At 46.5% G+C, this 20,477-nt stretch overlaps 1 protein-coding gene across 11 annotated transcripts in view; it reads right to left on the reverse strand.

The window, feature by feature from the left end:
- The window catches only part of LOC139057669 (DENN domain-containing protein 2D-like), a 614,144-nt gene that overhangs the window by 280,545 nt on the left and 313,122 nt on the right, over positions 1-20,477 (reverse strand). For all 11 annotated transcript variants that reach the window (XM_070536315.1, XM_070536318.1, XM_070536317.1 and 8 more), the window contains exons 11-12: positions 19,114-19,220; positions 4,122-4,299 (exon numbers count right to left, since the gene is read on the reverse strand). In XM_070536315.1, the coding sequence (XP_070392416.1) occupies positions 4,122-4,299; positions 19,114-19,220 (285 nt within the window). The remainder of the gene's footprint in view (positions 1-4,121; positions 4,300-19,113; positions 19,221-20,477) is intronic.

A 20,477-nucleotide genomic window follows, 5' to 3' on the forward strand; every position in this document is an offset into this window, starting at 1 on the left:
TTTTAACTTCTTCAAGTTTCGAGACTCTGTTCCTTAGTTGCTTAATTTCGCCAGAGTGCTCTGCGACGGAGGCGAGGACGCTGTCATACTGGGCGGACATGTGCTTTATTAAAGCCTCCATATCATTTACAGTGTTTTTGAGAGGAAGCAGCTCATCTAATTTCCCCTTAATGTCGAGCAGAAGCGCCGTGACAGTGCTGTCATCGGGTTCCCTAGAGCTGGACGCAGTGGTCTTGGTTTTACGGCACGTCGTACATTTCCAAGACTGTTTATAGTCGTCCCCTTTAGATTTATACCTAGATTCTGACAAGCCAGAACAAGAACCTAGGTGATACTGCTCCGAACAGTCACTGCATATTAATGATCGACAGACAGCTTCTATAGCCTTTTCACACTTTGCACTATCGGTAACACTGACATCACTCATGGCACATTACATCCACCGGTACTTGAACGCCAACCAAAGCAACGTAGTGCTTATTCGACAAAAAAAAAAGCAAAAACAGGAACCAAGAAGGAACAGAAAAAGTATGAATTACAACATAGCATTAGTTAAAAAGCAGCAAGAGTGGCAGCAGCACTCTGCTAAGATAGCCACCGTTAGATGAGTGTCTAAGCATGTAGAAGAAGATGAAAAATTCAGGTGCATTTCTGAGTGTGTTGACGCGTTAGTCAGACATCAAGGAAACCAGAATGGCAGAGTGCAAAAGATTCAACCCCTTGTGCAATTTTTAAGAGAAAACGAAGTGAAAGTACTGACCGCTGATAAAGAAGGGTACTTCGTCCTCCTAACAGGAGGGCAGTTTTCTGAGAAAGCCTCAGCCGCTTTAACAAAAAGCTTCAAGAAGGTACATGTTCAAACTAAGAAAGTCAAAGATCAAGCAATGAAATTGTTGCTGGAATTGAACCTTGAGCCTCTATCTGGTGCAGTGAACAAAAGTTAGGGGTTGAACCTCGAGGTTTTCTTTACGATAAAAACGCATAAACCCGACCAACCTTTACGCACAATTGTGTCTGAGAGAAACACATGGCAACACGTAGTTTCTGGTTATCTTCAGAAGAACTTAACAGGGCTCCTGGTAGATGACCCATTCGAAGTAAAAAACTCGGAAGATGTCATTAGGTTTTTACAAGAAGGGGTGCATCTAGCATGCACAGCGTTCAGCATCGACGTCACTGATTTATACTATTCCCTTCCTAGAAATCAACTGATCAAGACAATCAAAGATTGCACTATGGAAAATGACGAGTTGAAGTTTAGGACTGATAGTGGCGTCCCGGTTCAGTCTTTTCTCGAACTTTTGGTTTTCTATTTAAATTCCACGTTCGTTATCAGGGATAATGAAATTATGATTCAGAAGCAGGGGGTCTGAAGCATGCATGGTCGGCGAGGGCGATGGCGTCGCGCGCATACTCGCTTGTTGAGATCGAAGCAGGAGGAAGTGCCGTGTCAAGGGGCAAGGTCGGTTCGCGACCGTAGAGTAGATAAAACGGAGAAAATCCGGCGGAGTCGTGCCGGGAAGAATTGTACGCAAATGTTACGTAAGGAAGGGCAATGTCCCAGTCGTGGTGGTCCTTGGAAACGTACTTGGACAGCATATCGGTAAGAGTACGGTTCAACCGCTCTGTCAGGCCATTGGTTTGAGGATGGTATGAGGTAGTCGGCTTGTGTTGAGTGGAGCAGGAACGTACAATGTTGGCGATAACTTTCGAGAAAAAGTTACGACCACGGTCAGTGAGCAGCTGTCGCGGGGCGCCATGAAGTAAGATAATGTCACGCAAGAGAAAGTCCGCGACGTCAGTAGCGCAACTAGTAGGGAGAGTCCGCGTGCTAGCGTATCGGGTGGCGTAATCAGTTGCGACGGCTACCCATTTGTTCCCAGAGGATGACGTGGGAAAGGGTCCGAGGAGGTCTAATCCAACACGAAAGAACGGTTCCACAGGGACGGTGATCGGTGACCACAGCGGCACAAACTCGTACGTGACAATACGTTCCTGGAAAACACAATTTTTCGGCCCCAACGTTCAGTACATTGCCAAACTGCGATCCTATGATACGTTTTCCGACCGCTAGCCACCATGTAAACAAGGAAATGCGCGAGGCATGCCCGGTCGAGAACAGTATATGGCAGCCCACCACACCAGCTCACCGCAATACTCGCTTGCCCATCTAATGTGAAAACGGCAATGCGCACTCAGTTTCTAATTTTGGTACCTGCAAATTTTCTCCGGGCTCGTTGTACGCAGCATTCACAGCTATCACCACCTATCCTATTACGATAAGCATCTTAGCCTACCTGTTTCACAACGTGTGGTGCTGTCGGAAGCGTAGCGCAAGCTTTTAATAGGCGATAACCGAAACGCGTCGTCGTTCCCTGCTGCCGAGTGCGATAGTATATGTTTTCCGACCGCTAGATCTTATGTGAACACAAAATGGCACGAGGCGCGAGTGGTTGAGAATAGCGTATAGCCGCCCGTCTCACATAAGGACGACGGCGCACAGTTTCTCATTCCACTAACAGCAAATCTCCACGCGGGTTGTCACACGCTGCATTCACAGCTATCGCCGCCAAACCTACTGCGATAAGATTTCACCTGTCTTATTTACAGCACATGTTGTGTAGTGCCATTCATAGCGTACTGCAAGCTTTTAGTAGGTGATAATCCAAACGCGCTGCTGTTCTCTGCTGCAATCAATGTGATGTGGGCATCCCGTTTCGCTTCGCCGGCATCCGGCGTCACCCACCAGCTCGATTTCATTTTGGTTTCCCGCCGCCCTCTTAAAACGCACAACAGGAAAACAACACAAGGTGCCTTGGCCTGCTGGAGCACCACCAGCTTGATGCATGTCAGCATTATGCTCCGCAACGATCCAAGCAACATACGTACGTTTTCCTAGTTAGTACGTCTTTCTCGCGGTTTTTCTTAAGACGTATGAAGGAGGTCCTACTATTCGGTAAAACCTCCTTCATACATTGCTGTGCTGCAGCTGTACTGCAGCACAGCATCTCCTCACAGTGTCATTGTGGACAGGGCTCAATCTCCGCCTGGGCACAGCACACTTCCTAGCATTCTAGTACACCATGGGTGTGTTCCAATTCTGGACAGCATTGGAGAGTCTAGGTAGACAGCTAAGAAAACAGTTTTGAGTCCAAGTAATGGAATGCATCTGGAACCATCTGGAAGACTTGGGAAATATGTCTCTGCCATGTGATGCCACCTTGTGGCTACAGGAGAAAGCGAGAAAAGGTATGTATTACCTCTGTATTTTAACTCTTTGCTTGTGTTAACGTATGAAAAAAAGAGTGTAGCTTACATTAGGCACACAGGAAAGCATGATTGTGTTTCCTTGTGCACCAGACTACCTTCCCATAAAGTCTCCAAGCATTCTGCTCAGCCATCTTGTTTAGATTTTGTTTGGGCAGTAAAGTTGCTTGCACCATTTTCTTTTGATGCTGTCTTTGCAAAGCTGTCTTCTTTGACAGTTTCATCAGAATTGGAACAAATCTTAAGATGGCAACTGTCCCCTTACATTGCCGTCTATTGCAAGTGTTGGACCATAGTCTATATTGCAACTACGCCATAAAAAAAAGATGGTGGGTGCAGAGAGTGTTGCCAAGAGGCTGTGCATTGTGAATATCACACATATAACACAGAAAATAAGGGTTTGGCGCAAACATGCAGCAAGTTGTCTTTTCGTGCAGTTTCATTTCCACAACAACTAGTATATCTATGCTTCAATCAAATGTAACTATCAATTTCCCTTATGCTTCCTTTGGCTTCATTGCCTGTTTTCTTCATACTACCTCCAAAATGAAGAAATTGAGTGACGCCTTTGAGCCCTGCACTGCAGCCTTATCCTCTGAGCCATGCGCTGTCGTGCATGTAGTTGCACACCTGTGTTCAATCACACTAGGGACACCTTTAGGCACAGAGATGATTGTACTCACACCATTGTCAGAGCAGGCAGCATAGCCTATGAAAGCAGCACTTGCATAAGCAAGTCAACAGGTGCCCTATCCCAAAAGGAGTCACAAAAGGAGTGCAAAAATTTTACTGCACCAGTGAAAATTACTGAGGACAGATGCTTGACAAGTGCTGTCGAACAAGGAGAGACGCACCGGTCCCGAGAGCAGCTCAAGCGCAGTGTGGGCTAGGGCGGCATGCACCCCGAGCAGGTATGGCTCGGCTGAAGAGCACAGGGCCAGCAGGCTCTTGGGCACCAGGGGCACTCGTACGTGCGGCCACCGGAACGGGTACGTCAGGCACTCCAGGGACTCGAGCCAGCCTCGCACCAGCCTGGTGGTCAACAGCTTCCCTTTATTACCAAAGCCACTCATCCAATGCGCAACAGTCTGTTCTGCAACCTCCTCCCCCACTCTTAACCCTCAGTTTTCTGGTCAACACTATGGGGTGAATATCTACATGTATCAAAACTAAGCAGTGCTACTTGAGGCAAGGGCAAGAATGCCCTCAACAATACTAGTAAGGTGGTTAAACGTGACCACACTGGGCAAAAATTTGAAATGCTTGCCACCTCAAAAAACAAAGAATTCAAAGAGCACCTGTGTTTCCAGACTTTATTAAGACCTGTCTCCTTGAGTTGTGCTACCTTCCTGCAGAACAAATAGTTTGTGATGTACTGAAGTGGCATATTTATGGAGGCGCTCACTTCTACGTTGTCCTACCTGTCCATAGCGGTGGCAATCGACGTATTTGCACGATTCTACCAAGCCTCCAATTGTAATGCACAGTTATATTACCTCCCAAATATAAAAAATAACTTGGTGCCAATTCTACTGCATACATCAACTAATGAAACCTTAGTTGACATGTACTGTGTTCATATGATTTTATGGAAGATACAAAGGCACACTCGCATGCGTGAAGCTAAATCTTAGCACCTTGTCGCTATCGGAGTCTGATGAAACCTCCTTTTCGCTCTCTACCAACCACAGAAAGTCATCTTCATCTGATGCATTAGGAATGCTACACTTTATGAAGGCTCGCACAACCATCATCTGTGGGAGGGCATTCCACACACCGTCAACCCACATTGCGATGTCTCTGAACGACCACAAATCGGCATTAAAAAAAGAATGTCAGTTCAATTGCAGTGCACCTAGCTACCTTGCACTGAGCACTTTTTTTTAAGAATCGGTTTCGTTTTCTATTTGAAGGCATGCAAATTTGAACACACTCTTTATTAAAAAAAGGTGCACATTAGAATTATGCAAATATGGTACACATCACAGAGATCTCGTACACAACATGCTTCATGGCATTCAACAAAACAGTGAAGCTGTTTTATTGTGATAGCAACTATGTATGCATGCTCGAGATGTGTTTGTGCCATCGCCATTGGTGTTGTCATGTTATCATAGCATCCACACATGGCCAATGCATGGAGGGCTCAAAGGCCTCCAGTGACGCATAACAGCAATCAAGTCATGTGGCCTGGTCTGTGAGCACCCAATTCTAATAATCCCAAAGCGTAGCTTAAGCAGCTGCTGAACAGCAGCTGTTTAAGCTACAGAGCAGCAACAGTTGGTGCAACATTAACGGACTAGAAGAGGGGAAAGTGTAAATCAGCCAAATCTGGGTAAGACCAAGCTTAGCAAGTCTTGTGACACATGTTTCCCAATGGAGTTGAAGACCGCAGAAGGCAAGGTGAAGGCATTGGGTAATGTCGGCTTACACATGACAGGTATAACTGCACAATCACACTATTGATGACTTTGCTGGCTTTTTCAAATGTAGATATGCTGCTTCTATACACAAAATAATAGGAGTTGACAAACTATCTGGCCTCGGGTAATTGTGCAAACCTTTGCTAAAGAGCCTGCCCTACACCAATCCGCTTATGTGTCTTGATGATGATGATGTCTGGGGTTCTTATGGCACAAGGGCCACATCGGCAAACAGTACCAGTGCCCTGATGAATGTCACAATGTATATAATGCTCAAACATTTAAACAAGAAGCCAATGTGTTAGTTAAAATGATTTATGCTTACTCTCAAGTTGCCTGCTGTGAAATTAAACCTGGATTTAGTTGAATCATACTTACAACTGAAAGCTCTAGTAAATGAAAATTCTTTTAACTTGAGGTTTGTGTTTTAACCGTCTGTCTTCACACTCTCTACCAACCGCAGAAAGTCATCTTCATCTGATGCATTAGGAATGCCACACTTTGTGAAGGCTCGCACAACCATGCATCGTCTGTGGGAGGGTATTCCACACACTGTGGACCCACATTGCGATGTCTCTGAACGACCGCAAATCAAGACATTAAAAAAGAATGTCAGTTCAATTGCAGTGCACCTAGCTACCTTACACTAAGCATTTTTTTCTTTTAGGAATCAGTCTCGTTTTTGATTTGGAGGCATGCAAATTTGAACACACTGCTGCAGAAGCCATTGAGAAATCAATGCAAACGTTAGCATCTAAATATGACCGACTTCTGGCAAAATCAAGCAATCGGGAGAGTGACATTGAAAAAGACAACAGAAGAACTAAGCAGAAGGCTGTCAGAATAGAAAATTCAATTACGTAATTTAAAACAGAACGTTGAGAGCACTCAGCAGTATTTATGACATAAAAACGTAACAGTTCAGGATGTACCTATTTTTACGAATCGGGATTCGTACCAAGTCCTAACTAATCTGAGTGGCAAGCTCAAGATTGAAGCGCCAGAATGATGGTCACTGGAAGCTATCCACAGGATCAAAGCCCTACAGGATAAGATTCCACCTATCACAGTCAGGTTCACTGATCAGGGCATACAAAACCTGTGGTTATCAAATAAAATCATGCTCAAGAATGAAAATATGATGCCAAATCAAAAGCGGTTGTTCTGGCAGTGTTGGAAGCTCACACAACAGAAAGCTAAATTTGTTTGGTTGCGTAATGGCAATATTTTAGCAACAAGTAGCATTTGTGTTGTCCATTTCCCTCTTCTTCTGTTCGTGTCTGCATGCTTAAAATTCTTCAAACAAAGGAGCAGCTATAATTGGTTGATTCATACAATGCCCTGCAAAAGTTGGTTCAATGGCTTGTTTTCAGTCATGAGAGAACGAGATGCTCAACTTCAGCAAACATTAGTGAAAGCATATTCCTTCAAGAAATAAGCATACTTCTCATTAACATCACGAGCACAGTGAAAAACTAATAAGTTATGTACTTATTTGGTGGTTAGGCTGGATGCAGCCATCACTGATGTGATTGTACTAACCGAAGTAAACAAAAAAGCATCCAGATAGACTTCAAAGGCCTGGATGGGTATTACAGATACATGTTATGCAGGGAAAACCACAGAGGAGGAGGCATCTATGTATGTGAACAGCGATTGGTTATGCAGTAGAAATAAAGTTAATTTCATTTCTGGAGAAGTAACCATCATTTCTATTACTAAAAAGAATGTCCCGTGCACATAGGTGCCATTTACAGGCCAGCAAACGTGAATACCAATGCCATTTGGGATGAACTGAATACATTTATCAAACGATACATGAACCAAAAACAGTAGGTGCTCATAGTTGACCTTAATATTGATATTTCCCAAGAACCTAGAAAGGTAGTATAGCAAATTACCTTGACATTCTTGTGACTCTTGGACTTATAAATGTAATAAAGGAATACACCAAAGAATACAGCAGAATCTCATTATTTGAATTCCAAGGGGACTGGAAATATAGTTCGAACTAAGAAGAGCCCCTTTAAATATGGCACCCGATAAATTGTGCGGTACAGTGCACAATACCAAAACTGTCACTGGGCTAACATTGAAAAAGCCTTTCTTCCATCATCCGATGTCGTCATGTGTCAGAAGGACCCTGGGTTTTGTAAGAAGTCCAAGCGCGAGAAGATTGCGCCTTTTGCACCATTTGATATGGGTGCGGAAGTGAGCCGAGAAGGATAGTGGCTTGATGCACGCCACCTTCCCGCATGCCCAGTGAAGGAGATAGCATGGCCGAGTGCGCACTACAGGGGCTCTCTCCTGCTTCTTTTAAGCCAGATAGGAAAAGAGGGCACTTGCTCCAGTTCAAGTCTCAGCTCCTCAGATGTCTTTTCTCATCATTCTTATTTATTTATTGCACGCAACATTACAGTTGGATTGGTTTTGTCAAAAGCAGTCCATGGGAGCGAGAAATTTTGTTCTAAATAACCATTGCCAGCTAGTAATTCTAGCATTGCATACGGGGGAGCTGCACTTTACACTGAAAAGAATGTTGCATACACAACGCATTCTGACATTGACATTTCTCTGCATTGTTGTGGGCCTGTCTGGACTGAGATTTATGAATCATAGTTAAATCTACCACGAGATTTGATTGTTGCAGTGATGTATGGGTCTCGTTCAACCTCATATCAGCAGTTTTGTTCAGGATTTGACCGCATAATTTAATTGCATAATAATAGCAGTATGACAGTCATTAAGGGCGATTTTAAATAGATTTGACTGATGTAGACTCCTGTCTTTGTTATGAATGTTTCTTGTTTTACCAGCTAGGGCTATTCAAGCCATGCTAACCCACCAACACACGTTTCTAACCATAGCAGTACAATTATTGATCATGTGTTGTCCGAAAATTTACACTATGAGACTGCAACGGTGCTGAATGCTGATATCAGTGACCATTTCTCTGCTTTGTTTACCATGTCCAATTCGAAAGTGAAAACTGAAAGTGAAAACTGAAAGCGAGAAACCATGAATGGACAGAACTGTCCTCTTCCAGTTTTCTTGATTACTCATCCGGCATTGCCAGGATCCCAGATTATGTTTCAAATAATGTGCCAGTAAGACGTACAACTTTTTAGCCAACACACTTTCAGATGCACAAGCACATGCGACTTCTACATATGAGGTAATGTCCAAGCACAGTGAACCAGGGTTACCAGGGCCTTGCAACAGTCAACTAGTAAATAGAATATGTACAAGAAACTTAAAGAAGTCTTTTTATCCCTCACTTCGAGAAAAGTATAGAAAATACTCCTGCACTTTTAACAGGACTCTATATTCAGTAAAAAAAAAGGCTATTTTGCAGTGCAGAGAGAGAGAGAGAGAGATGCAAATGAGAGAAAGGCAGGGAAGTTAACCAGACTTAAAACCTCTGGTTTGCTACCCTGCACTAGGGGAAGGGGAAGTAAAGACGGAAAAAAGAGCGTGACAAAAATAAAAGCGGTGCACTGTATGGCAATGATTCTAAAAAGAACTTGAAATCTTTCAGACAAGCACTCAGACAGACAATTAAAACATATTTTGCCGCACAAAATAATGACATCCACTTTAGCCGATATATGCAATGCATTCAGTAACTACTTTTCACTGATTAAATTTATAGCAAACACGAACTCCAATGCCACACATATGGCTTCTATGCAATCATCACTATTTCCTTACCCCACCTGTGATGCAAAAATATATGATGTCAGATCAGGCGTAGCTAGTACACAGCATATAGGATTGCTAACCTGCTGAAGCTTGCCAATGACCATATTGTTACGGTGCATTTCGACAGGACCGTGCACACAAGAGGAAGACGAAGATGTAAACTGTCTCCTGGAGCTGTGACCTTTCCACCAACCTGCACGATTACCACTATCCTTTCCCCATATAAATAGTTGTAAACACATTTATACATCGGGAAGAAAAGCACGGAGCAGACACGTCTCTCACATAGGCTCCGTCTTTTTCGATGTTCTGCTGGCCAGTTTTTAGAGGTATGACAATTTCAAGCACATCATCAGATTCGTGAAGTTGCCCAGAGTTGACTGATACGAAGTTTCGAGGTGGGAACCAATTTTTGACAATTTTATTGGACTTTCTCTGTTCATCCTACTACTTGCGGAGCTAATTCTAGTGAGGAGCAGGGCCCATTAGGCCTTGCCAGCCTACGTGCCAGGTGGACATGGCAGACTCCCGTATGGCCTCCCCAGAAGCTTCATTATGATGAACATTTTAAGCAAGTGTCATAAGCTTTGGAAAATGTGTATAAGTATTTAAGTATTTATTTCATTTGTTCCTTGAGGGAGGGTGTATCGGACACGTGTAGTGATTGTACCAGCGAGGATGCGCATTGGTGATGCGCACTATGTACAGCGCGCTAGCTCATGTCTTTATAAGTCGCACTCTTAATAAACATGCATTCATTTCCTGCTCTAAGCTATGCTGCTGTCAGCGTCTGTCAAAGATTGGGGTATGATCACTTGCACTCTCTGAACCGGAGGGGATGGGGCGACAAGAAACCCACCCCGCAAGCATATATGGATGGTTCGACTGCTGACCAGCAATAAGGTCCATGCCTGATCGACTGTGGACCAGAGGCATGAGACGGGAAGCAATGTAAAAACACACACTCAATTTAATAAAATGAAATCAGGCCAGTGACATGATAAAAACAAAAGAATAAAAAAACTGCAAGCAGAAGGTGCAAAGCTTCGCAGTAGGCATGCAGGTCACACACAACACACACTCTGACATGACACAAAGCCCGCCACGTGGAAATTTCTAACACTCGCGAAACAAAATTTTTAAAAATTACGCGACACAAATGAAAAATACATGCAACCCTAAATGTGGAAAACACTACACTAACAGAACATACAAAAATGAACGTGCGATAAATAAGTAAATGAAAGATGAAATGCGATTAAACAAAAGAGTCCGGCGGAAAGTTCTGAGAGCAGAGCGGAACACAAGGCTTATCCGTGGGGTGCTTGCCGAGATCCCAATCTGAAGAAGTGTCCGGCTGCTGGTACCTCGCAGCCAAAGATCTTGACGGACTTGCACCGTCTGTCAATCTACCGGCGAAGACTTTGGCTTGGGGGTTTCAGCCTGCAGACCACATCTTCAGCTGTCTCTCGTTGCATGATCATGCTGCTCCGTCTCCCAAACAACTCTCCCCGCTTGCCCCGGCTAGCTTGTCCCTCGTCACACTCTGGCGACCCACGTGACCAACTGGTCCAGCGAGCTCAGGAAAAGTAGGGAGCTTGCCTCTCTACCACAGTGTAAGCGGTGCTGCGGCTGCGGCGGCAATGGCGGCCATGTCGAGATGGACGCGGGCATGCACTTTGTGACACCACCCTGATGACAAGAATGTTGTCTTAATAACATTCCAAAAACTGGCACACAGTTGTGCACGCACACCTGAAGGAGACCACGCTCCCTACTGACTTGAAGGTCATGGGCGCAATCACGTCGTCGTTTGGGTCACTGTTCGTGGAAGGTCTCACACAAATTACTTGGCCGCACACATCGCCTACTCGTCCTAAGCCAGTCAGCACACTCCACAGCAGAATTAAAATGCCAGCTAAAACAAAAGGACTTAAAATCAACTGCTCAAAATCAATGTGATAATGTATTGTTCCCCTCAGGCCTTGTGAGTACTGGCGCAAACCACTGCAGAGCCGGTACACGCGCTCAACATGCAACATGTATCACACACACCAAAAAAAGTGCACAAATAACAGATCTGTAAATTAAAAGGCAGAAAAATCAAGCAATTACCAATTGCAATCAAACATAAAAAAAGGCAGCATGGCAGGTTTAACAAAATTAAATTACCAATTCAGCGCCAGCTGCCCTTCTCCATGCACGCTTTTCTTCAATCGTACTCCCTCGGGTCGCTTTCCTGCCATCCCTCGAGCTGTCCAGATGCAAAGGTGGCGAGACACGTGTCTGCTTTTGGCTCGGTGATTGGGTTACACTGACCCATGCCAGGCCCTCACCCATGCGCAGCACATGACCAACCAGGTGCTACGAAGGACGCAGCTCAGTGGAACCTGCCCTAGATAAGCTGAATATCTCGATCATGTTCTCGTTCGCGGCGACGAGCGATGCCCCGCGACCACCAAGCTCTGTCGACGCCTCTGTGACCTCTGCGTCGTTTTGTGCGGCCTATTCCTCACTCTCTGGAGTCTGCCAGCGGTTCACACCACATGCCTTCGCAGTGTGTGGTAACTCGCCAGCCTGCGCCAAGCCACACACTTCGCCGCCTCTCTCGGCTTGCGATGTCGGCACAATTTGCCTGTGTGACAGCTGACGTTTTTCGTGGCCTGCCTGACCATCATCACCCAACACACCGCCTGATTTCCAAAGCCCCGGACTCTCTTTCGCTTCGAGGGCCCCGGCAGCCAATGGCTCAGGCACGAGCAAGGATTGGTGCTGGACATGAGCCTCAGCAAGGCTTACTCCAGAGAGATGACGTTCCCTCTCTTTGGCGGTTGGGCCCCACAGGCCTTCTGAATCGTTGTCAACACAATGTTACTGTTGTGTCGGCAGCGGCAGGCAAGTGGGGGCCTGGCGTCCGGCGAACGCGCGGCGAGCGCCGACGCAGAGAAGGATGACACGGAGCTAACTGCTCCCGATGAAAACTGGAACAAAGACTGAGCAGGCTCGCGCCCGTTTATTACTAAAAAGGACTTCACTTGCCAGATGACACCTCCTGATTGGTCCCAGCTTGCCACATGACAGAAGGGGGGTGCGCCATCTAGCTAAACTACTACGAAACATAAATGTATTATAACACAGAGATCTGGCAGGGGGCGACACCATACTACATCATCCCCCCTGGAAACAAAGTAAGCATACAGTGAAACGCGCACACAAGATGCGCACTTAAGTCCAAGGACAAATCCAGTTCGTTCCCCTCCACGTTCACACACACGCGCACCAGATGCACACAAGGCACGCACTTAAGTCCACAACAAATTCAGTCCGTCCCCGCCCAAGTTCACATACACGCGTACCAGTCTTGGGCACCAAAACACAGGCAGTCACTCAAAACAAAGTCCGACAAGGAACACGGCACAAAACTCACTGCACCGCAACAAGGAGCACTTTATACTTGTGTTAATGAAACATGTAGACTGTCTCCTAAATGTCACAGCGAGGCCCCTAGCCATGGCATTTCGAAGACGGCAAAACGCTCTACATTCAAGAAACATAATCACCGAGCCATGGAGGCCGTTTTCTGTCAAGATGAGGACGCGTGCGTACCTCAGAAGAACTTTGGGGGTTGCGACGCGTATCAGTCGACTTTAAGGACCCAGTCGTCCCACTACTATTTCTCTCCCCCTGGTTGGACAATTGAATGTGGTTGTCGCTCAAAGCTGGAGAGGGTTGCCCAGGAAACTCCTCTCGACGTCCCAACAAGTCCTGGGATGCTACCGATTCCCTCAAGGAATCAGAGACGACTGCTGACTGTGCAGACCCGGAAGTGATACAGTCAGACGAACTATTTAGCTGATGCTTATAACTATGAGAAGATGCTGTCACTACAGATGAGTCATCGGAATGACTATCCAGATTTGAATATGAGTACAAAAAGTCTCTATCACTTGTACACAATGTACTATCTGCTGAATCATTTATCACTAGGGTTAACTTAGACACATGCCACGTCTTCCCATCACTGAGTAGAAAAGTAGATGGTCCTATCTGGGCCTTGACTTTACGAGGTTTACTGTACTTAAAAAATTCTTTTCTCTTAAATCTTATTCTGACAGTGTCTCCCACCTTGACACGAGTTGCCTGAGCACCTCTACGTTTGTCTACGTACTGCTTAGTTTGCCACTGTTTCTGCAAGACCCTTTCTTGAACTTGAGACACAAGACTGTCCTGTTCCCGTAGATCTACACAGAGCCTCATGGTTCCATCCTTCTTGTGCACTACCACGAGTGGAGACACCCACTCAGAAGCGTCGACGCGCTCGATGACGTCGCAGTCCTCGAGACGTCGCAATTCATTTGTTACCTGGTCACGGAGAGCCAGGGGTAGTCGGTGCAACTTTGAAGATACTGGTTTCGCATCTTGCTGCCGATGAATTCGGTGCACAAGGTTGTTTGCGAAACTCAACTCGTCCCTGAAGAGGTGATCAAAACCCGGAGGCACACCTGTGGGGCTCTGTACTGAAGGAAGCGATGGTAGACGACATGTCGGCGACGTACCGTCGATCTGTATGCCCAAGCGTAGGATGGCGTCTAAACCCAGCAGTGATGTTCCTGTAGTAGTTACATGGAACGTGACGGAGCATGACCTTTGGAAAAACTGGACAGTGGCTTGAAACAGGCCTTGAACGTCGATGCGTTGCTTGGAGAAATTTTTCAAGTCCACTGTTGTTTGTGACAGCCTGTGCTGTCGACCAAAGTGATTTCTAAAATCTTCGGCCGTCATGAATGACACGGACGCTCCCGCATCCACCAGCAGTCGCATGGAGACGCCGTTAACTATGACCGGAACTTCCAAATCTTTTTTAGTTTCAAAAGCGCTTACCGTCAAGACGGACGCGGACGGCTGCCCTGCGGAAGCTGAAGACAGTGTCTCTGTGGAAGAGACGTGTTGAACAGTACGGGTTTTTCGGCACACTGATGCAAAATGGCCCAACGTGTGGCAGGCTTTGCATCGCCAATTTCTTGCTGGACAATTCCTGTAAGACGCGATATGGTTCCTGCTGCCACACCGATCGCATGCACCACGGTTCCTGGAGGAGCCATGTGCGAAATGTCGACCACCTTTGTGGTTTCTCGGAAGAAGTCGGCCCTCTTGGCGGCTTCTCGGAAGAAGTCGGCCCTCTTGGCGGCCCCTCGGAAGAAGTCGGCCCTCTTGGCGGCCTCTCGGAAGAAGTCGGCCCTCTTGGAGGCCTCTCGGAAGAAGTCGGCCCTCTTGGCGGATTCTCGGAAGAAGTCGGCCATCTTCATGGCCTGCCGGACTAAGTCGGCCATCTTGGCAGCTTCCCGGAAGAAGTCTGTCATCTTGGCCCGTCGATGGAACGCCAAGTTGAGATGCCTCAATTCTTTGTATTTTTTCAGAGTCGAACGCGTGGTTCACTCGATGCAGGGCTTCTAACAAGCGTCCAATTTCTTCTGCCTTGTCGGGGGACAGGGTTTCGCCATGAGCCAATAACTTTTCGCAAACGCTGACGTTCGCTACCCCATGTATTATCTGGTCTCGGACGCACTCCTTGTAGGTTGTGCCGAAGTTGCACTGTACCGCCTTCTCCTTCAATGCGGTCACGAATTCCAGGAATCCTTCTCCCTCGAACTGCCTTCGACTGGTGAATTCGTGCCTCTCCGCCAGAACATTTGTTGATGCGGCGAACAGCCGGTAAAGCCGCTGCAAGAGTTTCTGGAGCTCTGCCGCTGGCGGGACCGCATCACTTGACGTTGACGCTGCGCCGGTCGACGGCCTTGCTGCTTCGCTTGACGCTGACGCTGCGCTGGTTAACTGCCTTGCTGCTTCCTGCTCCTCGTCTGCAAAGTACTTTCGTTGTCCCTCACGCCCGAGAGCGCTGACGAGCGCGAACGCTCATCGCGCGTCCGTCCAGTCGCCACCGCCGGCCGCTTCGAGGTGGGCCTGAAAATTTTTTTCCATCGATACCACGGAATTAACGGTGACCCAGGCAATTCCAGAAAAACGGGAAGGTTCGCTGTAAAAGACGCCATGCCCGGTAGCGTGCAGGAGACAGTGCAGAAAACAAGCCGGAGCTCGCAGCAGGAATGGGGCAAGGAAGAACAAAGGGGGGCGAGAAGGCCTAGGCTCGGAAGCCTCGCAACGCCAAGTGCATTGGCGGCGTTTGCCTGCCGTGCAGACACAGGAAGGGACACTTCACTTACGAAGCTCGTTGGTTTCCCGGGGCTTCGGTCGGAACCGCAGCGGGAATCCCATCTTCGTCGCCAAAAGATGTTGTGTCGGCAGCGGCAGGCAAGTGGGGGGCCGCGCCCAGCGAACGCGCGGCGAGCGCCGACGCAGAGAAGGAGACACGGAGCTAACTGCTCCTGATGAAAACCGGAACAAATACTGAGCCAGTTCACGGCCGTTTATTACTAAGAAGGACTTCACACGCCAGATGACACCTCCTGATTGGTCCAAGCTCGTCACATGACAGAAGGGGGGTGCGCCATCTAGCTAAACTACTACAAAGCGTAAATGTATGATAACACGGAGATCTGGCAGGGGGAGGCACTATACCACAGTTACTTCACGCACAACAGTGCAATCTCCCTCTCCAACTTGAGGACGCGCCGGGAAGACCATGGCCAATTGCCCTCATTGTTAGGACTCTCGTTTGCTTCAAGGGCCCCAGCAGCCAATGGCTGAGGCACGAGCAAGGATTGGTGCTGGACATCAGCCTCAGCAAGGCTTACTCCAGAGAGACGAGGTTCCACTGCTTCAGCAGTTGGGCCCCACAGGCCATCTGAGTCGTTGTCAACACATTGTTCCTTCACGCACAACAGTGCAATCTGGAAAGTTCGCGCAAGATTAAACAATGAATACAGCTAGCGACGGCACCAAGAAGAAGCGAAAGGAATTTTTGCTGCAGGACAAACTGGACGTATTGCAGGAAATCGATGCAGGGAAAAAGCAAATCAATGTGTGCAGACAACGTGGCATTGCCACATCGACAGTCTGTTTTGAAAGCCCAAGACAAGATTGTCAAGCTTCACTGGGAATTGCGACTTGCTCCTACGAGGGAACGGCTGCGACTGGGAAACTTTCAAAATGTGAACCAAGCTGTTCTCACGTAGTTCAAAGATGCCAGACTGCAAAACATTCTCGAGACTCAATGCTCCAAGAAAAAACATGTGAATTTGCCGATGCATTTGAAATAACTGGGTTTGACACCAGTGCAAGTTAGCTTTTTCGTTTCCACCAAAAGAACAGAATAACTTGGCAGGTAGTCATGGGCGAGGGAAAGGCTGCTGACAGGGAAGGTGCAGATTCCTGGCACAGTGATTGTTTTCTGGAGGTGGCTGAATCGTATTTTGAAGACAATATTTTCGTGAACGAGTCAGCATGTTTTTATCAGCTCCTGCCAGACAAGACGACGCACATAAAAGGGCAGCAGTGCAAAGAAGGGAAGAAGTCACATCTTCACATGTCAGTCCTGCTCTGCTGCAATGAAAACTGGCACGAAGAAAATTAAACCGCTCTTTATCGGCAAGTATGCAAAGCCTCGCACCTGCTCCTTTTTCCTCTGTACGGCAGCGCATATCTTACCTAGCTTATTGGGAGCAGTTAAAGCAACATTAACATCATATCTACTTGCAACTTTTTTAAGCCTGTGCGATACTGAATGAATGTATGGAATAGCCACTACTCTTTTTTTGCTATTAATGCTTTTTGTAATCCTGTCCGTCCTCCTCGAAACTGATTTCTTTAGGCGCTCAGCCACAGTGGCCACTGCTACATAAGGATAACCTGCTTCTAATAGGTGCCGAACCTGCGTATTAAAACTGACACTCATTTTGTGCATGCAGGATCTGGTGAGAGACGACTTAAGGCACGACATTAGCATTAGTATTAGCGTTAGCATTAGTATTATTAATAGCAAAAGAAGAGTAGTGGCTATTCCGTATATTCATTCAGTGTCGCACAGGCTTAAAAAAGTTGCTAGTAGATATGATGTTAATGTTGCTTTCGCTGCTCCCAATAAGCTAGGTAAGATATGCGCTGCCGTACAGAATAAAAAGGAGTGGGTAAAAGGCAAAAAAAGAACAGATATTTGTCCAGTGAAGCACAGTAAGAACAACAGGTTTACTGACTGTCGTATGGGTGTGGTTTACAAAATTCCCCTTAGCTGTGGCCAGTTCTACGTAGGGCAAACGGGACGGTGTATCAATCAGAGGCTAACGGAACATTAAAGGTCGTTAACCAGTGGATCGCCTTCTAATCTTTCTCTACATTGCCAAGATTGTAACTGCACGCCAGAGTTAGATGAATGCGCGATACTGTACAGGCATAAGAATGAAGATGCGTGTCTTATGTTAGAGGCTTGGCATATCTTTAATGGTGGAAGTGCGTGCGTGAGTCAGCCTTCGATTACATTACATAAGGAAGAGATTAGGTGCCTTAACAGTTATCTCTCACGTATACCGGCATGTGTACACTACTTACACATGGTGATACCATTCCTGAGCTTGCGCAGATGAGTTTTGTGTCTTCTTTCTTTTTTTGCCTCAATGCTCCCTTCAGTTGATAGTCGGCATTCGTGTTGTCCACTTCTCTACTCTTGTGTCCTGTCTGCACGCCTCACTTCTTTTTTGCATAATGAATCCTTACCAACTAGCTCAGCTCTCTGTCGTTCTAACTTTTGCCATCTTGCACGACGAGGGCGCAAGAGCCTCTGATTGGCTGTCTGAGCAAGCGCTGCGGACGGGTCAGGATCATTTTTTGCAGGGGAGTGTTGAAGGCTCGTCCGAGGCAGCACGGTCACGGTAGAGAGAGTGGTTGGATGGAGTAGCGCAAATCGGGTCTCCCTGCCATTGCGACGGAAAGCCAACTTCTGGGGGCACTTTCCCGCCGCTTGACGTTCAATATATTGGGAGTCGCTGCTATTTTTATTCGATGTAAGTGTAATTTTTGCTATCTATATTCATTGTAACTATACCATGTCCAGAAATTGTTCGATATATAGAATAATTCAATGTAAACGGGTTCGATATAGTCGGGTTCGACTGTAACAAGGTTTAACTGTGTACCCATGGCTATGGCCACTCCGTTGACCTCCGGGATAACGATAGCGTGCTGTAGGTTTTGGAAGGCAGCATGAAAGGAACAAAGCTTTCATTCTGATACTTCTTTGGTGCAGGCTCAGCACAATTTTCTGCAAAAATGCTCTTCTGGAGCAGCATGACGCAGACTCTTGGTGCAATTTGGTGCAACTGCTCCACCACTGAACATGGCATGACCATGACAACTGGCTGGCCCATCGAACATACAGTTTATCTGCCCAGGGTTTGTTCACAGTATATCACACTGTTTGAAAAGAGGCTCAGGTACTTGTGGCCATTTGCAAAATTCTCTTTGACTGAGCTAAAATGATCCAAACTAAACCAAAGACAAGTCTTGAAACTAAACGTCTGCCTGATGTCAGCTGTAGGCTACAATATGATTTCTACAGAGGTAAATATGTACAACGTGCTCTTAGTTGAGGTCTGAGCTCGGCCTCAGTAGGTGCTTCAGACAGTCCCCAAGTTATGTCACATCAAGTAAGGTTTTTTACAACAAGTGGCCTTTTCATTGGTTGCACTCTTACAGCAACTCAAAAGTACAGCATGTGGCAGGTACAGCAAGCAGTACATCTGCGGCCACCATGATTAGGACGAGCACCCACCTGCTGTCCTCCGAGACCAGAATGATCCTCCTCTCCAGGATGAGCGATGAGACAATTCGCATTAGCACGAGCGGCTCCAGCATTGCAAGCAGGGGTGTCAGTTGTGCCTGGATAGTCCGGAAAAAAAGAAGAGCTGGTAACAAAGCTGGCACTCCCTCAGCTAACATCATCACAGCTGGTGCTCCTTGCCTGCCAGTTCAGTGCTGGCTAGAGTTATCATTTTACTGGTTGCAAGAAATGTGCTACAAACACAGGCCCTCCAAAGGAAGTAGAGGTTGTGGAGGAAGCATATCTCCTTCATTTATAGCCAATACAGTGTTGGCTACCAAATGTGGTTTATAATGCAACTGTTACTGTCGAAAAGCTAGCGGAGTTTATTGGTGTTTTGTTCCATCACAGCCATGGCTTGGAACCATAAAAAGTAGTTTGCAAAAGAGACCTCAATTTGAACCTACGTAGGAGATCTTAAAAGCAGAAAAGATTATGTGCTACACAAAAGTTGCGTAAGTATAGCGTCAATACAATGACAGATAAAAAGCTGACATTCCTGACAGTCTTGTGAAGGGTGAGCCTTGTGATTCTGGTCCTTATTTCATGCTACAACACGCATTAGGTTTTTAGTTTCCTTTTCGTTTCTTTATGTCTGTTGTCCAGATAAGACAATGTATGTGTCATATACCAGTCATAGCAGCAACAACATGCAGCAAGTTCGGTAATGAATTGAGAGTGCCAGACATACTAGGAGTGGCAAATCAAGTGCAAGGATTGTTCACAGTAATCACTAGAGGGGTGTGTGTCATATAGTGCAAGCAGGTGCGGCGAAGACCAAGTAATCAGGAGACGCAATAAGGCAGCTTTAGCAGTACCATATCTATAATGCTCACACCCCCCATATCGGTCATCAATAAGAATTTTTTTCTTTCCTGTGTTGTCGCAGCGGCTATCATGTGCTTATTGCAGCTGGTGATGATGATAACGCACGGCAACCAAGCACACTATCAGTGCATGCAACCACAATCCAATCCAATTCAAACTACAAGTGGCGAGCTCTTCACAAGTTTGTGAATGTTCTGATTTGCATGAGGACAGCTAACACTCACATTGTGTGTCTTCACGTCACTTCACCAGAGGGCGACATGCACACTATGCAGCTGTTTTCAAGCTGAAGGGGAACATCAATGTCAACTATGCTGACAAGGCTTGCAATGAGAAAATGATAAGCGGCGTCTGCATTGGCTCTCTGAATGGGTTGGCCCAGAATCAGATTCATCATCATCATCATCATCATCAGCCTGGTTACGCCCACTGCAGGGCAAAGGCCTCTCCCATATTTCTCCAACGACCCCGGTCATGTACTAATTGTG

This window comes from Dermacentor albipictus, chromosome 3, assembly GCF_038994185.2.
Source record: "Dermacentor albipictus isolate Rhodes 1998 colony chromosome 3, USDA_Dalb.pri_finalv2, whole genome shotgun sequence".
NCBI lineage: Eukaryota > Metazoa > Arthropoda > Arachnida > Ixodida > Ixodidae > Dermacentor > Dermacentor albipictus.